The sequence below is a fragment of the Lontra canadensis genome, unplaced genomic scaffold (assembly GCF_010015895.1).
Source record: "Lontra canadensis isolate GAN:19392208 unplaced genomic scaffold, GSC_riverotter_1.0 scaffold82, whole genome shotgun sequence".
NCBI classification, from domain to species: domain Eukaryota; kingdom Metazoa; phylum Chordata; class Mammalia; order Carnivora; family Mustelidae; genus Lontra; species Lontra canadensis.
In genome coordinates this window covers 2,249,774-2,277,747 of record NW_022631076.1, presented here as the reverse complement: position 1 = coordinate 2,277,747, position 27,974 = coordinate 2,249,774, and the positions used below count along the sequence as shown (strand labels likewise).

Sequence of the window (27,974 nt, the reverse complement as noted above, 5' to 3'; positions counted from 1 at the left end):
AATACCCACTAAATTAATGCAATGTGGCAGGTACTTTCCACATTCTCATTAATTTTTCTAGATTATAGTGTGCTGATGAGTGATCTAGGGGGGCACTGGGTGGCTCAGTCAGTTAAGTATCTAATTTTTAGTTTCGGCTCAGGTCACGATCTCTCATCATGAGATCAAGCCCTGCATCGGGCACTACACTGGGAACGGAACCTGCTTAAGATTTTCTCTCTCCATCTCCCCACCCTGTGCATGTGCATCCACATGTGCATGCACACTCTCTCATATAAATAAATAAAGTGTGCTAATGAGTGATCTGGAAGGAAATGCATGAGATGGAAAGAAATTAAAAGGTAAGAAGTGAAGATCATCTCCAAATTTTCTTTTATATAGTTCTTTAAGTAGTTTGAAATATTTTGTGTTACTTTGTTTTTAATTATAAAAAGAAGAAAGAAATCAAATGCAGCTGTGCCCCCAAAGATTGAGGAGTCTCTCCTTTGCTTGAATCTTTTTTTTTTTTTTAAGATTTTATTTATTTATTTGACAGAGAGAGTGAGAGAATTCAAGCAGTCAGAGCAGCAGAGGGAGAGGGAGAAGCAGGCTCCCCACTGGGCAGGGATCCCAATGTGGGTCTTGATCCCAGGACCCTGGGATCATGACCTGAGCCGAAGGCAGTTGTTTAACCAGCAGAGCCACCCAGGCACCCCTTTGCTTGAATCTTAATAGGAGAGTCTTATATAGAGAAGAAAAAATTGCTCTCTACTAGTTTTTATTGGTGATAAGTGGAAAATTGAGATTCATTTTCTTTTTCTCTTTTTTTTAAAGACTTTTTTATTTGTCAGAGGGAGAGATCACAAGCAAGGGGAGCAACAGGCAGAGGGAGAAGCAGACTCCCTGCTGGGCAAGGAGCCTGACATGGGACTCAATCCCAGGACCCTGAGATCATGACCTGAGCCGAAGGCAGACACCTAACTGACTTAGTCACCCTGTTGTCCCTAGAGAATCATTTTCTGATTGGTGATTAATTAGTCCCACACAGTTTTAATAACATAATTGCCACAAAGCAAATATAAGCAGGATATATAGGAAATGTGAAGAAGGAATTAATCCTAAGTGAAGACTAAATTCATTAAAATATCTGATTTCAAATTTCTTTACCAGGTTGGTGATCATTCTCAGAGTATTGTATCTCTTTGTTAGAGTAATAGACTTCCCTGTTTCCAAAGTTACAATCCCATCGTGCGGATTCGTCAGAATAAAGTTTTATTAATTTGTCTAAGAAATATACCAGCTAAGTGTGCACATACTCAGAGCATGGCATTGTTCCAGATACTGGATATATTTTTTTTAAAAAGAGCCCATGTAGTTCAGTAGTCTCCGTCTCTACTTGGATGTTTAGAGGCACTTCAAACCTATCATCTTTACCAGTAAATTCTTTCTTTCTGTTTTTCTTCTACCTCCTTCTGGCTGGCCATCACTTTTATTATATATATGTGTCCCAGGGAAATAAATATACACTAATTTTGGAAATGTTTCTGTAATCTGTTACATGCTAATTGATGGATCAAAAATGATAAAATTTGATCCATAAGTGAAAAACATTTAAAAACAATGTGTATGCCAGCCTGGTAACATGTGGCTATGTATATATTTACACTAAAAGAATGAAACTTTTTTTTTTAAAATATTTTATTTATTTATTTGAGAGAGACACAGTGAGAGAGAGCATGAGCGAGGAGAAGGTCAGAGAGAGAAGCAGACTCCCCGTGGAGCTGGGAGCCCAATGCGGGACTCGATCCCGGGACTCCAGGTCATGACCTGAGCCGAAGGCAGTCGTCCAACCAACTGAGCCACTCAGGCTTCCCAAATTAAACATATTTTTAAGATGTGTTGTGAAACCCTCCAAGTGAAATCAGATTTTGGGGGTGGAATGGTTGAAAAATCAGATAATCCTGCATTCTAATGACACCAAGTGGACTGGAATCATTCCTATAACCTATTTGGAGCATGGTTCTTTTTTGTTGCCATTTTCTGTAAGAGTAGTTCATCTATTTTTGTGAATCTTCTCAAGTTTCTTTAGTGATAGTTTATTTTTGGTGATTGTGTGCTACCTTTTCTCTTACTTCCCCACCACAGGCCATCTCCCACCACCAGACTAAGGGGGAAAAATTCGAGTTTTAATCCAGGAGTGACTGCCTAATTTAAAAACATAGTTAAAATTTTGTTTTTATATGTGGGATTAGGTTAAAAAAAGCGAAAGTTTTTATTCTCTGCACATTGTAGTTTCTCCACTGTCTTAGTACTCATCTGACTCATTTTTCATTCTTTTTATAACTTTGTTTGCAAGTTAATTCTTTAAAAGCTCTGCCAGAGGCAATGATTGGTACTCCCTTTCTTAATTCAACTTTCCATCCTCCTCTAAATCATTGGTTAGATATGAATAGTCTTTAGAATGAATTGTGAGATTTAATCAGTGTAATGTAGTGGAATAATGATGTGCTCCTGTAGATGCATTATGCTCATTACAGTGTATGAATGCTTATATCTGCAGCAATTTGATACCATTTTGTCATGTTTCCAGGCTGAAGTAAGTACTATATTTCATGTACCTGCTTACTTTGTTTTCTTTAAGGATTACCATTTTACTTCTTTCTTTATATCCCATGTATGAATATATATTTAAATTTTGAGACATAACTTGTGTTTCATTATGAGAATGAAGCCACACAATCTTCATAAAATTAAATTTATGTAGTACTGTACTGAGATCTTCATGGGACCAAGGTCAACTGTCTTATTTTTGGTCCCCACGTGACCCAGCACCAGGTCCCTAGCTTAGCAGGCACTTCAGTGAGGAATTGACTTTATAATTCCAATTTGTTGCCCAGATTATTCCAGCATTGGCCATAGGGAGCTCCCTTAAGTTGGCTTCAGTGTCATTTTGATAGGATTCTCTCTTTCCTTTTTTAAAGTACTTCCTTATTTTTGAATTAGAACATGCTCCTCACTCACTTGTATTTTTCCTGCCCCAGTCCTAGACTCAGCTCTTTCCCTGAGGGTGCCCTGGTTCCCTAGAGTAGAAGTATTAGAAACTAAGTTCTGGATGCGGGGTGTGCTTTCCTTTTGCTGCTTCTAGGTCCTCTCCCAGGACAGAACCAGAAGATCTGTGTGTGCATACAGCTAACGCTTGTATACCCACATACCTGTCATGATTTCTCTATCTGTGTATATATTCAAACTGATAGGAGTTTAGTCATATCTCCTATTTAAATCGAGCAACACAGGATTCAGTCCAATCTTCCCCTTTTGCTTATGGGTAATTTTTTTCTCTGTATGTGAGAAACCTGACTCTCATTATTTATAATAGACTCACTTGTTTTTTCAACCCTGGTAGACCTAAAAAGTAATTTAGAATTGCTAACCTGTACCTCTGTGAAAAACCGGTTTTCCAGCTGAAACGCAGTAATTGTGTACAGTTCTGTTTGTCTGTAGTTAGCTTCACTGTAAGCAATGTTTTGGCCTGTTTTCCAGCTACCTTGGTCAACTCCTTTTTCCTTTACAGCCTTCAGGGACATGTCATTTATTTATGATATAATTTATTCATCCTGCAGTTCATCTGGGTTCTCTGGCATTCTGGTTAACCCATAATTTTTTTTCATTTGCATGGAGTGAAACTTACTCTTTGGATATGTAGGTCTTTGGGTTTTGACAAATGAATAAAGTCAGGTGTCTGCCATTATAGTACCATACAGAACATTTCTAATACCTTGGAAATTACCTTTTGTAGCGCCTTTGTAATCAGTCCCATCCCCACCCAACCAACCCTTGGCAACCACTGATCTGTTTTCCATCCATATAGTTTTGCCTTTTCCAAAATTCTGCATAAATGGAATCATACAGCATGTAGCGTTTTGGGTTTGTTTTCGTTCACTTAGCAAAATATATTCAAGATTCATCCATGTTTTTGCATGGATCAGTAGGTCATTCCTTTTTATTTCTAAATAGTGTTCCATTATATGGACGTACCAAAGTTTATCCATTCACCTGTTTCTGGACATCTGGATTGTTTCCAGATTTTGGTGATTATGAGTAAGCTGCCACAGCTGTTCAGGATTTTGCATTATTGTGAGATTTCAGTTCACTTCGACAAATATCTAAGATTGGAATTGCTAAATCATATGGTAAATGTGAGTGTAATTATAAAAAAACAAACTGCCACATTGCTTTTCCCAAAGCTGCTGAAACATTTCATATTCCCCCTAGCATTGAGCTAGTAGTTATTCCCGTTGCTCTGTATCCTTACCAGCATTTAATGATGTTAGGTTTTGTTTTGTTTTGTTTACATATTTTATGTTGTGTAAAGTGGTATCTCAGTGTGATTTTAATTTGTATTTCCTTAGTAACTAATGATGTTGGGCAGGTTTTCACATGATTATTTTCCATCTCTCTCTCTCTTTTTTTTTAAGACACGTTTATCTTAGTGAGTGGGCAGGAGGAGGGTAGAGGGAGAGGGAGAATCCTGAAGCAGACTCCCCACTGACTGTGGAGCCTGATCCTGACTGATCTAACCCTCAAATCATGAACTGAGCCAAAATAAGAGTCAGATGCTTAGCTGACTGAGCCACACAGGCACCCGTATTCTCCATTTTTATATCCTCTTCGGTGAAATATCTGATTATGCCTTTTGCTTAGTTTAATTTGTATTAGGTTGCTCTTTTTCTTACTGTTGAGTCTTAAGAGTTCTTTGATATATCTAGGTACAGGTCCTTTGACAGATGTATAATTTTCAATAGTTTCCTCCAATCTGTGACTTGTCATTTACAGAACAAAGGTTTTTGATGAAGTCCAATAATCAGTTTCTTTCATGACTCATGTTTTGGTGTCTGAAAACTCATTGGCAAAGCCACGATCATGCAGATTTTCTCCTAGAAGCTTTACATTTATCTTATGACTTAGTATTTTCATTCATTTCTCTCTGTAAGTAGCATTCTTGCTTGGTTCATCCTTTTTAACCTGTAACATATCTTTTAGGTCATTAACTTACTCTCTTTATTTAACACATCTTAAGAGTTTGCCTGTACTTATTTATTTATTGTCTAGACTTAACATGTCTTCTGGGTTTTATGGATCTGAATGTTTTTCTTATTTTCTAAGAAGAACTTAATATTCTCAGATAATGAAGTCAGAGTACATCACAGTGTTTATCTAAGTTATTATTGTAACTATTGAAATATCACAAATGCCTTATAGTGTGATCTTACAGCATATTGCTGCCAATTAAGTGTATTGCCCACTAGGATATTAAAACAAGATTCCTATGTCTTTATTTTCAAATCCATTAATCATTGTGTGTTAAGACATTAGGAGGTCAGAAGCTTTCCCATTCCTGTGTGGATGTAGATACTTGAAAATAACATAATTTGGCAATAACAAGTAATTGTAAGATAAATTGGTTCTTTGAAATGTAAATATTCTGTTTTTGCCTTCAAATGGCTTATGTATCACCAGATGTCATAAGATGTCTGGAAATAGAGCTCTAAAAGCCAGGAAGTGATGCTTAATCAAGTTAAAAAAAGGATATAAATAAATAGGTTTGTCAACGAGAAAAAAAATTGAATATTGAATACTGGAGGCAGTAAAGTACTTCTAGAGAAAAAGCAAATAAAATAAACCAAAATTAGTAATAACAGAAGAAATGGTAATAATTTAATTACGGTGCTATTTTTTGAGCACTTACTACATCCTAGATGCTGTGCTAACCTATACCCCTTATATCTGTTTTTGAATTTAATAGATAAAACATCATTGTGTTTCATCCTGTATTCATTGGCTTGTAAACAAGGATACAAAGCATCTTGGCTGGGGTGCCAAGAGTTATTCCTTTTCATCGGTTGCCTCTCTGATGAGACTCTCTGCTAGTAGAGATCAAACTCTCTGCCTTCATAATTGTCTTCAGACAGCTCCTTCTGGCTCTATGCAAACTGAATTCCTAAACTACCCTAATGATAAGAAACAGAATTTATAGGGTTATCCCTATTTACCCTAAAATCTCAAATATAAAAGTTTTGTTTCCTCTTGTTACAGAGCTACCAACCCTGGCAATCTCGTGATTATGTTTACGCACCTGTTGACTTGTTCTTTCCACATAACCATGATGAAGCCTTAAAAAATAAAAACGTACTCCTTTCCTGCTTCATCTTTTCTCTTAGCACCCTGTTTGTCTCACTCCCTTTAGGGCTTTCATCTTAAATGTCCTGTTAGCCTCATTTTTGCCTCTGCTCACACTTCTTACACTTCTGCTGCCCAGTTCTGTGGATACTTGAGGGTCCTTTACCATATTGTCTTGTCTACCTGAAATTTCCTTTACTTAGTGTCACTCCATGATAAATTCCCATACATACCTCAAGACCCAGCTCAAGTACTTCCTTCTCATGAGGTTGTTTTTGACGTGTATTCTCTTCCTCACCCCTCCTAGAGTTAATAGATTTTTCTTTAGATGGACACTATTTTCACCATACAGTTATAAATCTTATTTTCCATATGACTCTAAGTTTCCCTGGTGTAAAGTCCTTCGTGCCCCCCTTCATTTTTATTCCCTTTGCCCAGCATAGCCATCATTCAAAAAGAGTTGATGAGTGAATCTTCCTTGTCCTTTTCTATGTTCAGAGCCCCTTCTCCTTCCAGATGTTTTATGTGAAAACAACCTTGATTTTCTCCCCATTTATACTATATAAATTGACGTCAGTGGTTTTCAGGGTGTGTGTGTGTGTGTGTGTGTGTGTGTGTGTGTGTGTGTGTGTTTAAGTGGTGTTTTTTCTTCAAATGAAAACTGGCCACATATACCCACATATAAAAAGGTAAAGATGGGAAGCTTAGAGGTCTTCTTTCTGGAACTGCTGGGGAACTTGTGGAGCTCCAAGTAGTATGGTTTTAAAATGCTTGGCCTTATTGCTACCTCTGCTTTTGAGTTCTTCCAAATCATTCTTCACATTGCTTTAAGAGAGCTCTTTCTAAAACACAAGTGAAGTTATTTCTCATGCTTAAATTTCTTTAATGAATCCCATGGCCTCACCTCACATGTTAGCTTCTTGGGAGCTAAGGCTGTGTCTCTTTCACCTCTGTGTCTGTCGTGTCTGCTGTGGGTTTGGTACCAAGTAGCCTGGGTGCCCCATCAATATTTAAGAGCATGGAAGGAACTTTGCATGGTCACCTATCTTCACCATTCTAATGGCTTTGCTTGTTGGAAGTGCCAGCTTCTCTCCTTCAGATCTTTCCCAATTTTATGGGCCAGGCAGATCTTCCTTATTTTAAAGCTCTCCCTAGGTCCTGCAGCATTCATCACTTTCCTATTCTTTGATTTCTAAAGCAGCATGTTGTCATTAGAAAGAACAGCGTACTTACCGAACTGTATTTAGTGCACCGTGTTATTACTACTTGGTGGTGTAACCTCTACCTGGGTAATTGTAGCAAAAAGGTGAAAATCATAGAAGGTTTCAAAGGAAGTTCCTTCTCCACAAGAATATAATTTGCCCAGTTCTGAGATATATGATTCTGCTTATAATTTAGGGTTCTAAATCATTCAAGGTTGTAATTTTAAGTTTATACTTTAGTACAGTTTTGTGTCAAGACAGATTTGCCTTTGTTTCTCAACACGTTGAGGTTGAACAATAAATCTTTGTTTTATTGTGTCTTCTGAAACCAAAATTGGTGTTGAGTCAGCTCATAGCCTGCAAATCAAACAGAAATCTTTGAAAAAGTACATGCAATGAATTAAAAGTATTAGGTGTGATTTTTATCATTTTTTATCTTTTCAGGTTCTTGTTGGGGAAGAGGGACAATAAAGCTTTATCCTCTTATATTATTATTCTGTTGATGTAGTTAATGTGTTTTCTATTCCTTGTGTATATTTTGGTAAGTGTTTCTTTTGTTGCTTTCAGAATTGTTTGTAATTACTATTATGTGAGAACAGTTTTCTAAAAAAAAAAATCAAAATGCTAATAGGAAGAATGTATTTCATTTCCTTAGAAATAACTACCAAACCTCATGTTACACAATGATTATTATATTCTTATTCAGGCTTGAAGACATTTTGCTTATTTTACCTATATTTTTTCATCTAATTACTTTGTGACCTTTAATGAACTAACTTGTTTTTGATAAATTGAAATGATCTATAGAATAAGGGATAAATACTCTCAAATTTTTTGCAGGAAGACTTTTCTCTGAGACATGCTGTTATATTTTATATTTTTGATGTTATTGCAGAAGGAAAAGTGGATACTGTGTCTTTAATGGAAAGCAAAAGGTTATCTTTCTCTGGCCTTTGTGTGTATGTGCTGATGTGGATGTAGGCAGCCAGACAGGCAATGTGTGCAGAGAGACTAGGGAACTGGCTGTGGATCGATAGAAGTGGTGTGAAGTGAATTAATGCGAGGCAGGCCGTCTGTCTGTCATAAGGATTGTGGGGAATGTGGGGCAGTGTGGTCAGTCACTCAGAGATCTGCTTCCAATAAATTCAAGCCTTCTGCCTGAAAAGAAACTCTAGGTGCACTCATTCTCCCTTCCTTATTGTTAAATTTTACTTTATTCAAAGTAAATGTTCCTATCAAATTATTGCCTCTGGTATGCTTTAATTGGACCACCACAAAGCCACAGTTGTAAGAAACTGATGAAATAAAAATACCTTCTATTTTTTTCAGATCCGTTTTTCACCCTCAGTGCAAATCTATATCACTACGGGAATGAGAAATTGCATTTTTGTTCATATTTATGAATATCGTAGTATATGTTTTCCTGAATCCTAACAGTACTGTTTATCACTTTCATCCATCTAATCTTCAATAAAATAATAAAATTATAATGAACGCAAATGGTTTTATATCCCAGTATGGATTAAAGTGCTGTATTTTAAATGTTACTCTATTAAAATTTAGTATTTAATCTTTGATTATTAAGTTAATCACACGACATGGAGACCTTCTGAGTTCATATTATTTACCCTTACTCAGATAACATTAGCCGGTAGGAGAAAAATATTTATGAAGGTAATTTATAAGCTTTTGAAAGAGAAATTTTAGAGTAATGTACCTGATTTTGCTGAAGTAGTGAGAGGCGAGTGCTGTTTTAGCCCTTTGATTTTGATAACTGTGTCTAATATTTACATTTTAAAAAATATTTTTTCTACAGTGATTAAAAATATTGCAGACAAATAGGAGAGAGTGTGCATGTGTGTGTGTGTGTGTAATGTGTGTGTGTATATATGTGTGTATATATATATACATACGTATGTATATATATATATACACATACGTGTGTGTGTGTATATATATATATATATATATATATATATATATATAAAAATCTCACAGTGGAAGTGATCTCAGTGTTTAGAATCCAGATGACATGGAGAGCTTATGATAGTCTTCCCTGTCCTCTGATTCTTCCTTCGGCTGCCAGCCACACACACCCCCACCCCGCCCCTTTCACCACGCGTCCAAACTTACTCAGACCTGTTTTCTGTTCCATCCCATTTTCCCCTTGTTTTCCTCCTGATTCACAGTATAGAACCCATTTATAGACACCTACTGTCTGGCATTATATACATTCATGTTTTTTTATTCTGTGAAATCTGGCTTTGGGGACTAACCTGTTTTTTAAGTATCTCTCATCTTTCTGTTATTTTTTTGTATCTCCTTTGGTATAGTATCTCTTTACTTTATCTCACTGTCATCATCTCTTTATTGTACATCTTTCCTCAAAGTTTACTGCTTACTCCTATTTTCTTACTGTATTTAAATGACATAATTTGTATCATGAGACTGAAAGTATTCAGTTCTATTCAAGACGTATTTATGAGATGTTCATTATTGCCAGATATTTTGGGGATACTCAGGAAATAACTATGTCTTAAATATTATGGTGTGGTTTGACAAATAAGCTTCCTTACATCAAGTGTATAAGAAATAGCAAAGTACCGACATATAATTAATTGACAACTTTTGTAATCTTTATTATTAATATGCAAGAAACTGAGGCTTCCATGTAAGTATTTTCAAAGTGGACTTTTCATATTTCTCAGGAATATTTCATCATCTTATTGATAGTGGACAGTGGTAAACTGACTTTTATGCTTCAAAAAGTTTAGTTTAGTTTTCTATGCCCAAAAGAAAGTAAATTGGAAAGCATGAAACACTACACTCTGGCAAAATCCTCAGTTCTCTTTAGCGACAGTGATGTAGTACCTTCTGTTTTATCAGTTTCTTTTTAAAGTTAGGTTTATTGAAGTATAATGTATATATAGTAAAGATCACCCTTTTTTCAGGAATTTTATTGTTCTTTGGGTTTTAAGTAAATATGGGTAGTCCTGTTCCCCACTTCCACAATCAACATATTTTCGAACATTTATTTTTGAACATTTCGAACATTTATTTTTGGAGCACCAGGCTGGCTCAATCAGTGGAGTCTCTGACTCTTGATCTCGGGGTCATGAGTTTGAGCCCCAGGACAGATTACTTAAAAAATAAAATAAAAAAAAAAAAACCCAAACATATATTTTCATTACCCAAAAATATTTGCTAATACCACTTTGTAGTCAGTTTCTTACCCACACCCCTAGCCTCCAGCAGGCATTTTTAAAATTTCGATCCTACAGTTAGTTGCCTTTTACAGAATGTCTGCTCTAATGTCAGCCTGCTAAGAAAAGATGGTAATAGGACATGTAATGATTGCCTGCTTGGAGGGATTAAATAACAGTTCAGCTCATCTTTTGCTGTAACTGCATGGTCCAAAAGTTCAGAAGGAAAAGCCTCTATCATTTCCTCAAAGTGAACTGTTAAAGTTAGATTTAATGATCTGCAACATTTGGATTTGAGAGTTGGTAGTAGTAAAGTGGTCTTCCCATTCTTAGTATCTCTTCCTTGTGATCTCCCAACAAAAGTTAGGAATCTTGGGTATTTTGTTACCAACCCAATGCCCAGTTTGAAGTTAAGATAGTTAACTGATATTTAAAAAAGTGAAATATATGTAATTTTGAAATAACCATACCAATCTTTTTTTATTGACTGGTACCAAAAGAACCCAGGTATTTTGACTGTGAGGACTAATAGAGTGAGTTAAGGCCAAAATCAAGAATATGATCTAATTTTTAAAAAAATATTAAAAACGAGCATTACTCCTTCCTCACACAAAATATTCATGGCATATTTTGTTTTCTTATTGTACAAATAAGAACTTCCTTGTGGCTCTCCCCCCCGCCCTTTTTTTCTTCAGGTGCATGATAGTAAAGGTACCAAGAGAGTACGTAGAAGGAGCACTGTTGCAGTGGTTCATCTGGAATGTTAGAGGGAGACTTTTAAAAAATAGTTTTATTGAGTATAATTCATATGCCATTAAATTCACACTTGAAAGTTCACAATTCAGGGTGGTTTTTTTATTTTGGTTTTTTGTTTGTTTGTTTGTTTTAAGCATATTTACAGAGTTGTGCAACCCTTACCCCTCCCTCCAGTAACCCTCAGTTTGTTGCCTATGATTAAGAGTCTCTTACGGTTTGTCTCCCTCTCTGGTTTTGTCTTATTTTATTTTTTCCTCTCTTCCCCTATGATGCTTTGTTTTGTTTCTTAAATTCCATCTGTCAGTGAGATCGTATGATAATTGTCTTTCTCTGATTGACTCATTTTGTTTAGCTTAATACCCTCCAGTTCTTCCACATTGTTGCAAATGGCAAGATTTCTTTCTTTTTGATGGCTGAGTAATATTCCATTGTATATAAAAGGAATTCTGTACCTATGGTATCATTCCCCATTTCCCCCCACTCGCAAGCCCTAAGTACACAAATATACTTTATAGATTTGTCTATTTGGGACATGTCATGTAAATGGAATCATATAACATGTGATGTGTTCTGACTGGCTTCTTTTACTTCATTTCCTTGTATTGATGATTAATATTCCACTGTATGAATATATCATGATTTGTCATTCAATAAATTGTGATATATTTATACATTTATTCATCAGTTGATAGACAACTCAGATTGTTTACACTCTTTGACTTTTATGAGTAATGCTGCTGTGAACATTCATATATGAGTCTGTGTGGACGTAGGTTTTCATTCCTTGGGAGGACAATTGCTAGGTTACCTCTGTTTAACCTTTTGAGAAACTGCCAGACTGCTTACCGTAGAATTTTCAGAGTTCCTTACATAGGGACATCTGGCTGGCTCAGTCCGTAGAACAACTCTTGATTTTGGGTTTGTGGTTGGAGCCCCCTACACTGGGTGTAGAGATTACTTTAAAAATCTTTAAAATGAAAAAAACTTGAAAAAGAGTTCCTTATATAGTTTAGCTACTAGCCCCTTGTTAGATATGTGGTCTGTGAATCTTTTGTACTAATCTACAGCATGTTTTTCATTTTTTTAATGAGATTTTATGTGGAGCAAAAGCTTTTAATTCTGATGAAATCCACTTTGGCATTTTTTTTCTTTTATGGATTGTGCTTTTGGTAGCATGTCTAAGCATAGATCTCAAGGTTTTTCTCTTTTTCTCTAAAAGTTTATAATTTTATGTTCTACATTTAAGTCCATGATCCATTTTGAGTTAATTTTTATAGAAGGTCTGAGCCTTAGGTTGAGGTTCTTATTTTTGCCTATGGATGCCCAGTTCTAATAGCCCACTTGTTGACGAGATTGTCTTTCCTCCTTTGAATTGCTTTTGCACCTGTCAAAAATCAGTTGTGCGTATTTGTACGCATCTTCTTCTTGGTTCTCTATTTTGTTCCATTAACCTGAAACCACATATATTTATATAGTTTTAATAAATGTAACTATCTAAGAAGTCTAGAAATGGAGTATATGGGTTTTTTTCTACCTTTTCCTTTTCCTTCTCCCAAAGTTCTAGCTATTCTAGTTCCTTTGTCTTTCCATAGAATTTTTTTCATTTTATTTTATTTCTTTTCAGTATTCCAGCATTCATTGCTTATGCACCACACTCAGTGTTCCATGCAATATGTGCCATATAATTTTAAAATAATTTTGTTTGTATCTACAAAAAAATCGTGCAAGAATTTTGATACAAATTGGATTAAACCTGTGTATCAATTTATGGAGAAGTGATATCTCTACTATTTGTTGAATCTTTCCAATACATAAACATGACACATCTTTCCATTTCATTTATTTAGATCTTCTTTGATTTTCTTCATCGGTATTTTGTAGGTTTCAGCATATAATTCTTGTTGTATATCTTTGTTTCAGATTTATGTATTTGAGAGAGAGAGCTAGTGAGTGAACTGGGGTGTGGGGTGGAGGGAGAGAGAATCTCAAGCAGACTCCCTGCTGAGCGCAGAGTTGGATGCAGGGTTTGATGTCATAACACGAGAACATGACCTGAGCTGAAATCAAGAGTCAGGTACTTAACTGAAAGCCAATGTAGGTGCCCCTGTGTATATGTTTCTTTTAGATTTACATTTAAGTATATCAGCTTTTTGAACCATTGTTAGTAGTATTTTTTTTAAAAGATTGTATTTATTTATTTGACAGAGAGATAGAGGGCACAAGTAGGCAGAGAGGCAGCTGGAGGCAGAGGGAGAAGCAGGCTCCCCACTGAGCAGGGAGCCTGACATGGGGCTCGATCCCAGGACCCTGGGATCATGACCTCAGCTGAAGGCAGCTGCTTAACCAGCTGAGCCACCCAGGCACCCCAAGTAGTATTTTTTTAAATGTAGCTTCATTGCCAGCATATAAAAATATAATTAATAATTTTTTTTTCTTATATTCTACAGCCTTGCTGAGCTCTCCTATTCAGTTTTGGTTTTGTTTTTGTTTTGTCTGTTCCTTTGGATTAGCTATGTGGACTGTCATTTTATCCTTAAATAGGGATAGTTTATTTCATTCATTCCAAACTGTATCCATTTTCTTTTCTTGCTTTATTACACTGGCTAGAAGTTCCAGTGCTCTGTTAAATAAGAGAGATCAGTGTGGACAGCTTTGCTTCATTTTTGGTCATAGGAGGAAAGCATTTGGTCTGTCACCATTAAGTACAATAGTACAGATTTTTAGCAGTTGCTCTTTATTAAGTGAAGAAATTCCCCTCTGTTTCTGTTTTTCTGAAAGGTTTCTTTTTTTAATCATGGGTTGATGTTGAATTTTGTCAAATGATGGATGTGATCATATGCTCTTTTTCTTCTTTAGCCTGTTAATATTTTGGTTAGGTTGATTGATTTTGAACATGGAACAGACTTCCATCCCTGGAGTAAATCTCAGTTGATTATGGTGTATAATTCCTCATCTGTGTTGTTGAATTCTGTTTCCTTACATTTCAGTTAGGACTTTTGAGACTAAGTGATATCAATCTGTAGTTTTCTTTTTTCTGTTTTTCTTTTCTTTATATTTTCTTTCTTTCTTTTTTTTTTCTGTCAAGAGTTAAAGGATCTTATAACTTTTTCTTGGAAAGCATGAATCAAAGAATCAGTTTCAGCATAGCTACATCTTGGTCTTTGAACCTGGTTACTTTGAGAAATGTATGTTTGCTCTTTAAGCTCTGTCCCAAAGTATTGACTACCCACAGTTGACTGGTCACTGGGCACAGCACAAGAACTTCATGATGGGGATTGACAGCGTCGATACTCGGTATTGTGTGAGTCCATGAGTTTTCATGGTTATGCTGTGATGTTTTGTCATACCTCCTATCCTGCCCCGAGCAACTCATTCCCTGGAAAACTTCATGGTGAAAAGGATATTGGGATTTGAAATCAGAAGACCTGTGTGTCAGTACTCGTTCTCAAATTTAATAGCTGTGTTATGTTGAACAGTTACTTAACCTCTTTGATTAAATGAGATGAATTTAAATGGATTTATACACTTGTTACTACATAAATACTAGCTTTATTTTTATTGAATCCTAAATACTGAAAATACTAATAAAAGATTGGTACTGTCTAAACTGTTCCTTAATATCTTTTCCCAATTTCTCTGATCATTTTCATTATTATCAAGTATTAAGCAAGACTGAGAGATTTCAGAGGTTTATATTTTGATTTAATCTGATGTAATCTTTGATTTTGTATTTAGGCACTAAATCTTTAGAAATGTGGCATTTACCTAATTTCCTCCCCCTTAGGATTATTTTAATGAAAGCCATTTTAAATTAAGTAATTAACTGCATAGTATTTTTCTAGTAATCTCGCTCCCTTTTTTAAACTTTTATCTTGAAAACCCAGCAACATGATACTGCAGAGGGATGGCGTCATTTGGCGTTCATCAGTGACCATTGAATTTAGCGCTGCTCAGTTTTTATTAGATCAGTTCTGAACAAAGTAGTCATACTAACATGGTGTGCCCTCCTCCCCAAATGGAAGTCATTAGGCGTTGGAACTATCTACTGGTAGATCTAGTTCTGGGTCATTTGGGTGGTTCAAGACTAAGATTTTTCCTCTCTTGATAATTGGTAAACCTGAGGCAGCAAGATTGAATTTTACATAGAAATGTTTAAGTTAGTACACCTTTGGGAAAAAAGGAGTCCTTGAATATTTATAGCTTTTGATTTTTAAAATATTTTGATGGATACTATGCTTGCAATTATTGAAGTACTTATTTAAAAGATTGATTAGAAGGTTCAATTCCTAAAGTACTTCCAAAGGTGAAATTTCTGTATTTCGTGATTTAGTAATATCTTTTGATAAGTGTATGAAAAATATTGAGACACCCTACTATCCATTACCAAATTAGAAATAAGGTAGTAGACAACAAAATATATCTTCAAGCATGGAAAAATAGTGTATAAGGAACAGACATGTGTAACAGTTGGCAAGTTCCCAGGTGATTTATAGAATGGAAGCTTCTGGCCCCCAATCTAGTACAAGCTGTCTGCGTCAGTTAGGTTCCTTCAATGTGATAATGATCAGATCTCATATCTAATTCCTCCATAGACAGAGATAGTATCCACTTCGGGTCAGTGTATTTCAGGTCTCTTACAGAGATCTAGAGCCCCTGTCATCATCCCTCCTTCCAGTCCTTAAATTATAAGCAAGCTAATATTAGAAAGAAGTAAACTTTTAAAATGGTCTTATACTTTTTAGGCTTTTTTTTTTTTTTCTGTGCAGCATGATTATGTCTAGGTCACCTAAAGTAACTGAAGCAAAAATGTTGGAAGGAATCAAGTAAAAATGTAATTTATTGAAGCATCCTTCTGTTTTTTCAAGATCTTAGGTTAAGTTAGTAAAGTCTGTACCCATGCGTATATGTATGTATGTATGTGCATATATAAAGAGAGCACACATGAATATTTTGTTCATTAATTTGTGTCTCAGCCTAATTGTCGTAAACATACTGTATTTTTTTGTCATGTATTGCATCTGTATCCATTAAGTAAATTTAAAAGTTTAAGGTTTTGGTCCACCTTTCTTCTAGTTTTTTAAAACTAAACCTTGTGATTACATGTGTTCTAGCTGGAGTCTCAGCAGAAGCCATGCAGACTATCAGCGCCGCTCCTGATACCTTGGGGCCAGAAGCCAAAGTCCAGGAGGAAGAGCATGACCTTGCAGATGATGACATCACAACTGGTAAGCAGGGACATCTTTAACATAATCTGGATGAACTTTGTCCAAAATTGGAAAATGCTTTTAGATCATTTGTAAGGGGATTAACTATGTTGATGGAAAAGGTGGAAACTTATATTAATGGAGGGTTTAGTTTTATGAGACTCTTTAGTGTCCTTTTTGATCTTGAAGTAGAAGGAAGCAGAGCTATTTATTTGGTCTGGTTGCTATAACAATGAACCTGCTAACTGTGCATTTGATTTCCTGGAGACCTTCTAATTCAGAGGCTAGGATCATTACGAAAGCCTTGAAATATGTAGAGGAATAGACCTATTATGTTATGAAAGGTTTTGCAATTATAGGTAAACTGCAAAATACTGAAGTCCTAATGGCAATATATGCAGTATAGGCTGTGTGAGGAAGCTTACAGATATTTTCTGTACCTATAGAATATGAGTGGGTGCTGCTTTTTTTTTTTTTTTTTTTAAGATTTTGTTTATGTATTTGACAGACAGAGATCACAAGTAGGCAGAGAGAGAGAGGGGGAAGCAGGCTCCCTGCTGAGCAGAGAGCCTGATGTGGGGCTCGATCCCAAAACTCTGGATCATGACCTGAGCTGAAGGCAGAGGCTTAACCCACTGAGCCACCCAGGCGCCCCTAGGTGCTGCTTTTTAAAGTTATTTATGTTGTGTAGATATTGGCCATTCTTACCTGTATTAATTATTACATAAATAAAGGCATAAAGTAAAATTTAAGAAAGCCATATACCACATATGTTCCATATTGTGTATGTTTTATGTTCGTCTATATTCAGCCTGTCTTTTTTAGACTTAAATCAGCTTTAATTACTGGATCTCCAAATGCATCCAGCTCAATTTCTTTTAATGTACAGAGGATTAAAAACAACCCACTATAAATATTTTCATTGGTATTAAGAATAATAAACTTTTTTTTCTATGGATGGTTATTATGTAAAATCTGACCATTTAAATCTGTAATTACTGTGAAGCAACAAATAGTAATTTAATAGTAAATAATTTGAAAAGAAGCATACCCAGGAAACATCAGGACAATTTTCAATAAAAACTAAAGGGAAAAAAAACAAAAACAAAAAAAGGGAGGTTTTTTTCTTCTAAAGCTCTGTATGGCAGGTTCTTTACTGTCTTTCACAGAAGGAAGTTGAAGGAGCCTAATGATCTCCCTTGAAAATTTACAAAGCATACAGAGCAATTACAAAATCTAGAGCCTTGTGCTACTGCTGCAAATAAGTTGTTGACTAAAGTGGGTAACATCTGGTTTCCACTAAAAATGTTGGTGCCCAGTACTTGCTACTTTTTAATCCTTTCAAGGTGTTAGTTCATTGATTTAAAAAAATTTCAACTTAAATATGAATATATATGATTCCAGAAACTTCCAACTTTCCTGAAAGTCATTTGGCACTTCACAATTATGAAATTGTGTCAGTAGGTACGAAAGGAAATTCTTTTACTTGTAGATCTTTTTTAACTAGTTCTTTATTGTTTTCATTATTTTTAAAAATGTTATAGGTATGTTTTTCCCTGTTAATTTTAAAGGCTTTCTAGTCTATAAAAAGTAGTGGTTTAATTCATAGAGGAAAAGAAGTTGCCTTTGTAGCAGTAGAATAACTCAATTTGCATTCTGGAATAAAAGCTAAATTTTTGAGCTTTCAAGTAAGCATTATTAAATCAGTACATTGAAATTTTGAATTATGCACTACCAAAGTCATGAGACTGCAAATAATACTTGACTGTGCTTTTATTGTTGAAAAAAATCAAGAAGCCGGGCACCTGGGTGGCTCAGTTGGTTAAGGGAATGCCTTCGGCTCAGGTCATGATCCAGGAGTCCTGGGATTGGGTCCTGCATTCGGGCCGCCTGCCCAGCAGGGAGTCTGCTTCTCCCTCTGACCCTCTCCCCTCTCATGCTCTCTCTCACACACTCTCTCTCAAGTAAATAAATAAAATCTTTAAAAAAAAACCCAAGAAGCTTAAAAATGAAAATCTCATTTGGAGAGTCCATTAATGCTACATAAACTATATTTTAATCTGTACAAAGTTAAACATATGTAATGAGTGGTTTTGATCAATTGATTTATTCATTTCATGGCATGGGTACTAGAGGCAAGAATGGTCAGAGAATTTAAATAACTAAAAAAGGCTTCCTTAACATGTTGTCAAAGCAGCTAGCATGCTGCAGTCTGTAGATCGTTCAGGTTACCCTTGAATTGTGCGACTTGATTAAGATGTGGTATAGATTTTTGTGAGGGTTTAGAAGAAAACCATATTTCTTTCTATTGACTAGAATTCCATATAAATTACATTATGAAAAATATGGTTGATGCGTTGAGAGAAACCTGTTTCAGGCCAATAATCTTATTCTGGGGTAACCACCGTTGTAGAGCACAAGTACTACAGAAGGGAAATCTGGGCAGTTTAGCCATTGATTTTGAAAAATCTGGGGTTTTGTTGGTTACTTAAAAGGAATTGCTCCATTAATATCTTCTCATAAGATAAATAGAAATTATATCATGGCAGACATACTTGCCTGTATTTTGAACGCATTCTTATTTAGAAGTTCTAGTTTGGCTAATGTGCATCGTTATATTAATTTTGTATTAGTAGCAATCTGGGATTTCATTCTTCAATTACCTTAATTAAACAACTGACCAAGATACCAGTTAAATATGAAATATGATTTAGTGCTTACATGGAATAATTATTTTTGAAATTTTTCTTTTTCATGAGAAAGCATGAGATATGAATGTTGTCTTAGGACACTGATCTGAGCCTAGCAGGCTTTGTTAGTGTTCGCCTTCTAAAAGGAGAGAAGCATGGATAAAGCTATATGTGTTAGCTATGATCAATTGGAACTAATTAAATTTATTTGAAATGAAGAGTCTTAACTGGAAGAGAACAGCTGGAAAAACTGGAAAGAAAAAATTGAGTCTTGATTGAGACAATTTAAACCTTTACCCTGTCATTTAAAAAATATACGGCAGCTTCTTTCTATATCTTTCTTTTTAAAGCTAATATGTATTGATCGGCTCTACAAAGTAATGCCAGTATGCCGTGGTCAACACACATACTCTGTTTTACTCAGCGTTCTGTCTTAAGGTTCATCAGATTTTTTCCTTTAACCAAATGTTTTCAATTACACATCAAAGCTGTATGAGCCATTTTCACAGATTGATACAGTTTTTATGTAGAAAAAATATTAAAACCTATTTCTTGTAATTTTTTATATTAAAGTACAGTATGCATAGGAAATACACTTTTTTCATTCTTTTTCATTGGAATTGCTTCAGGTTTTGCAATACTCTGTGTATGAAAATCTGTTTTAACATCAATAATGGTATTTTCTTTACAGTAGAAAGAATGGCATTGATTGTTTTGAGAGTATACTTTCAGCATCACATGAATATTACTGTATACATGTGTTTGCTTTTGTTTGTACAGTATACTTTTGTTTTTAGTATTGTAACTTAAATGTTTATTTAAATATATGGTCGTTATTTGTAAATAATATGTTCTTGTTTTCATTACAATATTAAATAGGTCATAATTATATTTATAGAGCAAATCTCACTAAAAACTAACTTATATAAGAAAAATTTTAGATAAACTATAATCTTTTTTTAAAGTAGACCTTTTAGGTGACATATTTAATTACATAGTTTTTATCATGCTAAGCGATTGGCATTCTGAATGACGATGAAGCTCTACGTCCCCTAAATGTTGCATTTTAAAACAGCGTACCCCTAATTGCAGTTAAAAAGAATTTTGGAAAGATTCCATTCACAAACCTGCATGGATCCCTTTAAGAAAGTCACTCAGTTCTTCTGAGGGTCCTACTGTAGTACCCTGCCCCTTGTTCAGTACAGCATGGACACACTGACCATGTAACAGTGATAAAGGGTCAGAAGTCACTGACATTGTCAAGAAGAGACTGCTTCATAGTAGATCAGCAGAACAGTTGACAGATTCAGCTGCTTACAACAAAAGCAGCAATGATACATGGATTCAGATGGGAGTGTTGACTGTATTTGTTATATTTCTTGCAAAATTTAAATGCAGTTTTAAAAAATGACAAATGCTGTGGAAAAAAAATGGAGAAGGGTAAGAGAAATGGAAAGTAACGTTTATTGACAATTTACTAAGTATGACTATGTACTAAGAACTTTACCCTTGACTAATAACATTTTGAAGTGGATACTGATATTTTTCTGGATAATATATAGATGAGGAAACAAAGTCAGAGAGGTCACTTTTGCAGGATCACATACTTAAGAACTGGTAGATCTGAGACTTAAAAGGAGACTTGCCTGACCCCAAAGCTTATGTGCGGTCTTAAATACCATCCCACACTGCCTAATGTTCTTAAATTCACTGAATTTCAGCATCTTTTTTCTTTTCAAATGTGAGATGATGGCACAGTCTACCTTTATTGCTTTGGATATCAGACATAAGCCTGGTAATTGCTGGATATCTTATTGTTTAAAATATAAACTTGTCATTCTAAATTTAGACCAAGAGATTATCTCCTTTAGAAAAAAAACCATCACGTTTTTTTTTTAAGATTTTATATATTCCTGAGAGATAGAGAGAGAGAGAGAGAGCAAGCACAAGCAGGGCGGGTAGCAGGCAGAGGGAGAAGCAGACTCCCCACTGACGAGGGAGCCTGATGCAGGGTTCCATCCCAGGATCCTGGGATCATGACCTGAGCAGAAGGCAGACACTTTACTGACTGAGCCACCCAGGCATCCCCATCACATATTCTTTAAATGTTCTTTTTAAATTTCTTCTTCAAATTATTTAGGACTACTGTGATGTAAGACTGTAAACATAAGTAGTGTTTATTACTATGTTATTGCATACATATAAGATGAAATATTTATTGTTTAGCTTTTTGAAGTCATCAGTATAAAACTGACATGTTAACATGTATTCGTACGCTAAACTCAACGTCTCTAGTATATTAAGATAGAGCTGAAAAGGACATCTAGTCTGAGACTGTTGTGCATATTACTGTTTACTATGGGCCCTATTCACAAACTGTCTCTACATTTGTTTGACTGAAAGATAGGAAATTCACATCCTGTTAAAATACAGGTACATTCCAAAGAATTTGGGGGCATTATGTATTCAGAAATCAGAAGTACATTCCAACATAGTGCCAGAGGGCTTATAATTATTATATTAGAATAAACTTCTATACTGCATCCTTTTCCTTTCCTTCTCATTCTTTAACTTATAATTGATGGTCTAAAAAACAGTACTACATCTATGTGAATTTTTTAAAAAAATATTTTATTTATTTATGTGAGAGAGAGGGAGAGTGAGAGGAAGAAGCAGAGTCCCCCCGAGCTGAGAGCCCAAATTGGGATTTGATCCCGGGACCCTGAGATCATGACCTCAGCTAAGGGTAGACACTTAACCAACTGAGCCACCCAGGTGCCCAGATCTATGTCCATTTTAAGTCATTTGCTCTAAATTATTTCCCTGCCCTTGCTTTTGACTGCAGAATGTTAGTGGTACAAAATCAGTTTACTATATTACGGTCTTTGGATGATTATAAATTATTAACACTATGGTTATTTACCATGCAGTTTTCATGAAAACAGATATCAAGAAAAACAAAAGTGTGGATTTTTAAAAAATTTTTTTAGACTTTTTTTTTTTTTTAAGATTTTATTTATTTACTTGACAGATAGAGATCACAGGTAGGCAGAGAGGCAGGCAGAGAGAGAGAAAGGGAAGCAGGCTTCCCGCCGAGCAGAGAGCCGGATGTGGGGCTCGAGCCCAGGACTCTGAGATCATGACCTGAGCTGAAGGCAGTCTTAACCCACTGAGACACCCAGGTGCCCCAAAAGTGTGGATTTTTGAGTGAACTATATCACTCCAAATAATTTACATTTCTATACTTTTAATCAAGGGGAAGAAAAGGTGAATTAACATTTTGTTTGGTGTTTAACACTCGGGTTTACTTGCATGTTAATAGGGTGTTAAGAATTCCTAGGTATAGTATTTGAGAGTTTCTGATAGGAATATTAAAATATAACCAGAATTATAGCTTTTAGTCATTCGTTTTCTTTCTCATACTTTACCTCTGGTAAGTATGGCTTTCCCTTTTCTTTGTTTTTAACTACTACTTTCATTAATAACTATCAAATCTGTATCTCCAACCTAGGCTTTTCTTCTGAATATCAGATTAATATGTCTTTCAGCCTGAATGTCCTGTAGATGCCTACTATATATTCATTTACAATTATCCAAAGACTTTATTATACTACACATATTTTCTAGTAGCTAACATACCTTCTGTGCTTGGAAGGTGTAGATACTATACTTGGTATGGTCCCAAATGAGCCCTACTTTTTGCTAAAACTCATCTCCTTTTATATTTATATCTCATTATCTCATTTTATATTTATATCTCATTTAAAGGCATCACTAAGAGTACTATTAACTACCCACCATCCCAAACTAGAAATCAAGGGATAATCCTGGCTTTCCCACTTTCCGACAATGTCCGCATGTAGTTAGTCCCAGTTCTTGTAAAACGCACCTCTTAAATATCTCCTGATGATTTTCCTTTTCTCCATTTCCACAAAGAATGCATAGGTCTGGACTTCTATTTTTTTCTATTTTGGATTATTATCATTATATTCTCCTGCAACCATCTCCCTTCATTCCCTTGCCCTCTTTTTTGGTTCGTGCCTTCCATTGCTCAGAGTGTCAGAAGCCGGCTCATCACCGTTCACCCTCGTTAAGTGCTGCTTCATGGCTTCCTGTTGCTTATAACACAAAATCCAAACACCTCAGTGAGGTGTCCAGGGCCCTACAAAGAGTGGCTCCCATCTTGAGCTTCCCTGGCTGCTATGGCAACACTGGACTTTGTTTCCGCAGGGGACCCTGCTGCTTCATGGCTTAGACTTTGCCCACACCTCTTCCTCTGACTGCTTTGCTGCCCTCAGTGTCTCACACACGCGGTGTAGCTCTGAGGGTTCCCTCCAAACCCGGCTTGAGTTTCACCATCTTCCTGAATCCCTTCTGGAAGATGTCCCAGTTTGTTATATACGCTTCTGCCCTTGGCACTCGGTAGTATTGTTACATGACCATTTCCCTTGCCCTCTGTGTCATGTGGGGACATGTGACTTTTACTTTGTATTTCTAGCAATAAAATAGTAAGTACCCTGGCATGTAGCATCTTCTTAATAAATGTTTATTGAATGACTGACTGAATTAGTGAATTCATAAGATAACTTCAATTTCAAAAAGAACTCCTTACATATCAGCAATTTACTTATATATATTTACTGTCTTTCCTATTCTTATATATTATGTGTCTATTTCCTTAGCAACCCCCTTACTTTTTAGTGGGTGTTTAATGACTCAAAAAGCATTTGTAACACATTTGTGAGAGAATATAGGCTCCTTTCTAGATAAACTGTCTACTGATATTGTGAAAGTGAGACTTGGAACCAATCTAAGAACATAATTATCTCCATTGAATCAGTAGCTGTTGATTCCCATTTAAAAGTTGATGTTTTTGTCTTGGAAAACATGTCTTCAGAGTTAGGAAGAAGATCTGATCCATTGGATTTAAATGGGGAAAGATACCAAAAAATGCCTGGGAAAATGTGTTCTGTAATTTAAATCTTAATGAGGGGATGGAAGGTGGGATGTGTTATTGTGGGATACACAGGCAGAGAAGCAGATGGAAAACTCTGGAGAGCCCACTCTGTGGTCTGCACTGACTCAAACCGGAGATGTGCTTATGGATGGTGGCGCTGGGTTCTTACAAGTTTTGGTTGCTCTCCCCCTCTCGCTTCAGTCATGCTTTTTCCCCTCTATGCTTATCTTTCCCTTTGCCCTGGGAGCTGTGCTGCCTCATGTCCAAGCTCAGCTCTGTCAGTGAAAACCAAAATCTCTTGTGGATTTCCCAGAGCGAGGGATGTCAGTGTAACTGTTGTCCAAGAATTCCTTCTGGGACTTCGTAACCCACCGCAGGAGAAGTAAGGTGGCTTGTATACGAAGTGGGGAAATGCTCATAGGAAGGAGAGCCATGCAGAATTTTCCAGGAGGCCTGATACTTGAACATATGCCACCAAAGAAGTAAAGTGTGGAATCCTGCTGTATGGGATGACATACGTAGTGTTTTCTGGTGTTCCTCTGGGTGTCTGCAGTGGGTTATTTAGCACGAAGAAAACTTGCTTTTTATCATCCGATGAAATTTTAACGTGTTCAAGATTTCATGGGCTCAAGCTAATGTTTATTGGCCTGGGGTGACTTGCCTAAGAACAAGTGCAAAAGAAAATGAGGCAAGAAAAAGAACAAAGAATGGCTAGTAAGTACCATTTGAATGTTTAATGCCTCTTTAAGATTTTCTTTAGATTTTTTTAAAATGGAAATATACAGGAGTAACTGGGTGGTTCAGTCCATTGAGCGTCTGACTCCTGATTTCTGCTCGGGTCATGATCTCAGGGTCCTGGGGTCTGCACTCAATGTGGACTCTGCTGGAGATGGTCTTCCCCGCCCTCCCTCTCCCTCTGACTCTTGCCCCCTGCTCTTGTGTGCTCTCACTCTCTCAAATAAAATCTTTTAAAAAAGGAAAATTACATAATAATCGATGTATTTTGGCCAAAAAAGTGATTGTGTATTTAAATGAGTTAAATACATTTTGTATACTTGAGGTTTGCTAAGAAAGTAGATATTAAATGTTTTCATGACATAAATAAATTATTGTAAAGAATCAAAGGTGCTCTAACATAAATTATTTTAATCAGCTTTCATATTGGCACTGAATCTTTCATAATGATATTTTCTAAAAATAGCACTTTTATTGTATGTGTTTGTGTGTCTGTGTGCGTATGTGCACACGGTACATCCTCTTCGCATGTAATACCTTTGTAAGGAATTGGTCAAATAAACAGTAATTGACATCATCTGAGCAAACTCATCTAAAAGGATCCATTTAAAAATCAGGGAGTAACGGGGCGCCTGGGTGGGTCAGTGGGTTAAAGCCTCTACCTTCGGCTTGGGTCATGTTCCCAGGGTCCTGGGATCAAGTCCCGCATCAGGCCCTCTGCCCAGCAGGGAGCCTGCTTCCTCCTCTCTCTCTGCCTGCCTCTCTGCCTACTTATATCTGTCTGTCAAATAAATAAATAAAATCTTAAAAAAAAAAAAATCAGGGAGTAGGATGCTTGCCTGGCTCAATCAGTAGAGCACGTGATTCTTGATTTCAGGGTTGTGAGTTTGAGACCCATGTTGGGTGTAGAGATTACTTAAAAATAAAATCTTTAAAAAAAATTAGGGACTTAAAGTAATAACTATCACAACTCACTAGCTTTTATTGAGCACCTGATATGTGTCACGCTACGCTCTAGGCGCTTTTTAATCCTTACAAATAATTGTAATAAACTTAGTATCAATTACATTTTATAAGACAAGAAAGTAAGTCACAGAATGGTTAAGTAATTTTCCCCATAAAGTCCATAGGAAATGGCAGAGTTAGGATTTGAATCCTGGCTGTTTGCCTCTAGGTCTTGTGCTCTTGAATATAAGTAATTTATTCAAAACCAAGTCATTAAAAAAATGTCTTATAAGAAAAACAAATGTTTTTTAAAATCTTATAAGAAAAACAAAGAAAACAAATGTATTTATTGTGGCGCATCCTTTTCTCTTCATGAAATATAGATACTTCTATTTTAATTTTTGATAGTTTAATATTTTATGTAGTGCAGGGAAATACTTAATATGTGAAGAAAACACTTCCTGTTTTCTTAAAAAATAAACATAGGGGGTGCCTAGGTGGCTCAGGTCATGATCTCAGGGTTCTGGGATTGGCCCTGCACTCAGCAGGGAGTCTGCTTCTCCCTCTGCACCCCACCCCCTATGTTCTCTCTGTTTTTCTCAAATAAATAAATGAAATCTTAGAAAAAAATAAACAGATAAATTAGTATAGGAAGACAATTTTGTGTATTTTCTAGTAAAGTAAGAATTATTTTATATCCATATAAAACCACACACATTCATATACCAGTGCGCATATTTCAGATTTAATATTGTATATTCTTTTTGATAAATTTAGACTAAATAGGAAAAAGGAGAAATACCTAATTGAATAAGAATGTAGGAATTGGTTGTTTTGTTTTGTTTTTAAAGTGGTCCATGTGAGTGAATAACCTTTGGGATGAACTTCTGGTTTGGCCTTTTGTGAGCCGCATAATAATACCTCTTGGATAAGAACAAATTGCATTAGATTGTGGCACACTATTAGATATCTGTATATTACATGAATTGCCCTTATAATTGATATCAAACCCATATGACCAAAAGTTGTAATTCACAGAAGTAATGACAACAATGTCTCATAATTCACAGACTTTATGTCATACCTGTGAATGATTACTTTTACTGTGCAAACCACATTAAAGGGGAAAAACAGGTTTTAAAAACGGATGTGGGGTTCAGAAGAGTTCTTCCTGATACTTTATAATCATTTTTACTACACAAAAGGATAATTGAATTGACTAGCATCCTTGAGTTTCCCCGTGATTTCTTGGATTAAAATTGTGAAGCATAAAGGCTTTTAGTCTTTGAAATTTTTCATCACAAATATTAAGTATTTGAGGTGAGCACAGTCATGAACCTGTATATATTTGTCCTCGTGTGGAAAGGAGTCCTCACCCATAGGTAGGATAAAATCAAGTAGGATAAAACCACGTGAGAATATTTCATCTTAAAAAAAAAACAATAACAACAACTATGTATCTTAAATACAGATGAGTGAATTAAATGGAGTAGACCTCATTTAAAAGGATTCTGGGAAACTGAACCAGTTACTCCCTTTACACTTTATATACATTTTTTTTCCAATGTTGCTCATCCCACCTAGAAGTAGTATAAGGAATATTCAGTTTTACTCTACAAAAACATGAATATGCACCTTGTATCTTTCTGTCCCATTCTAGGAAGATTTGATGAAGCAAGCAGCTAGCTGAGAAGCTAATGATCTAATTTGAGAGAGAAGCTGTATATTCATGCACACTTGCACATACACATGCACAACATACATGTACAGAAGACAGACTTAGATAGGGGAATTCCAGGCACCGGGGATGAGGTAAGGGTAGGATTTATGTATGAGGTAAATCACGGCAGTCATGGCAGGGATGGACTGACTGTTAGTTTAGAGACCTTGAATTGAAGACTCTGAGGGAGGCTGAGAAGTCTGGCTGGTATTTTTGAACACCTACTAGGTATTGAGTATTTACTAGACATTGAGGGTAGAGTCACGTTCATGCTCCAGAGGACAAGATTCATGACTGGCTATGTTTATTCTTTCTTGGGAAATTTTTCCTTAAAGAATACTCTTAACATAAAGGTTTAATAAATCCATGTTATTGTGATGTAAAACTTAACATTTCAGTTTATCTA

General features: G+C 35.8%; 1 protein-coding gene across 2 annotated transcripts in view; it reads left to right on the top strand.

Moving 5' to 3' along the window:
* Nucleotides 1–27,974, top strand: part of WDR7 (WD repeat domain 7) — a 367,645-nt gene that overhangs the window by 148,708 nt on the left and 190,963 nt on the right. For both annotated transcript variants that reach the window (XM_032882427.1, XM_032882426.1), the window contains one exon: nucleotides 16,429–16,542. In XM_032882427.1, the coding sequence (XP_032738318.1) occupies nucleotides 16,429–16,542 (114 nt within the window). The remainder of the gene's footprint in view (nucleotides 1–16,428; nucleotides 16,543–27,974) is intronic.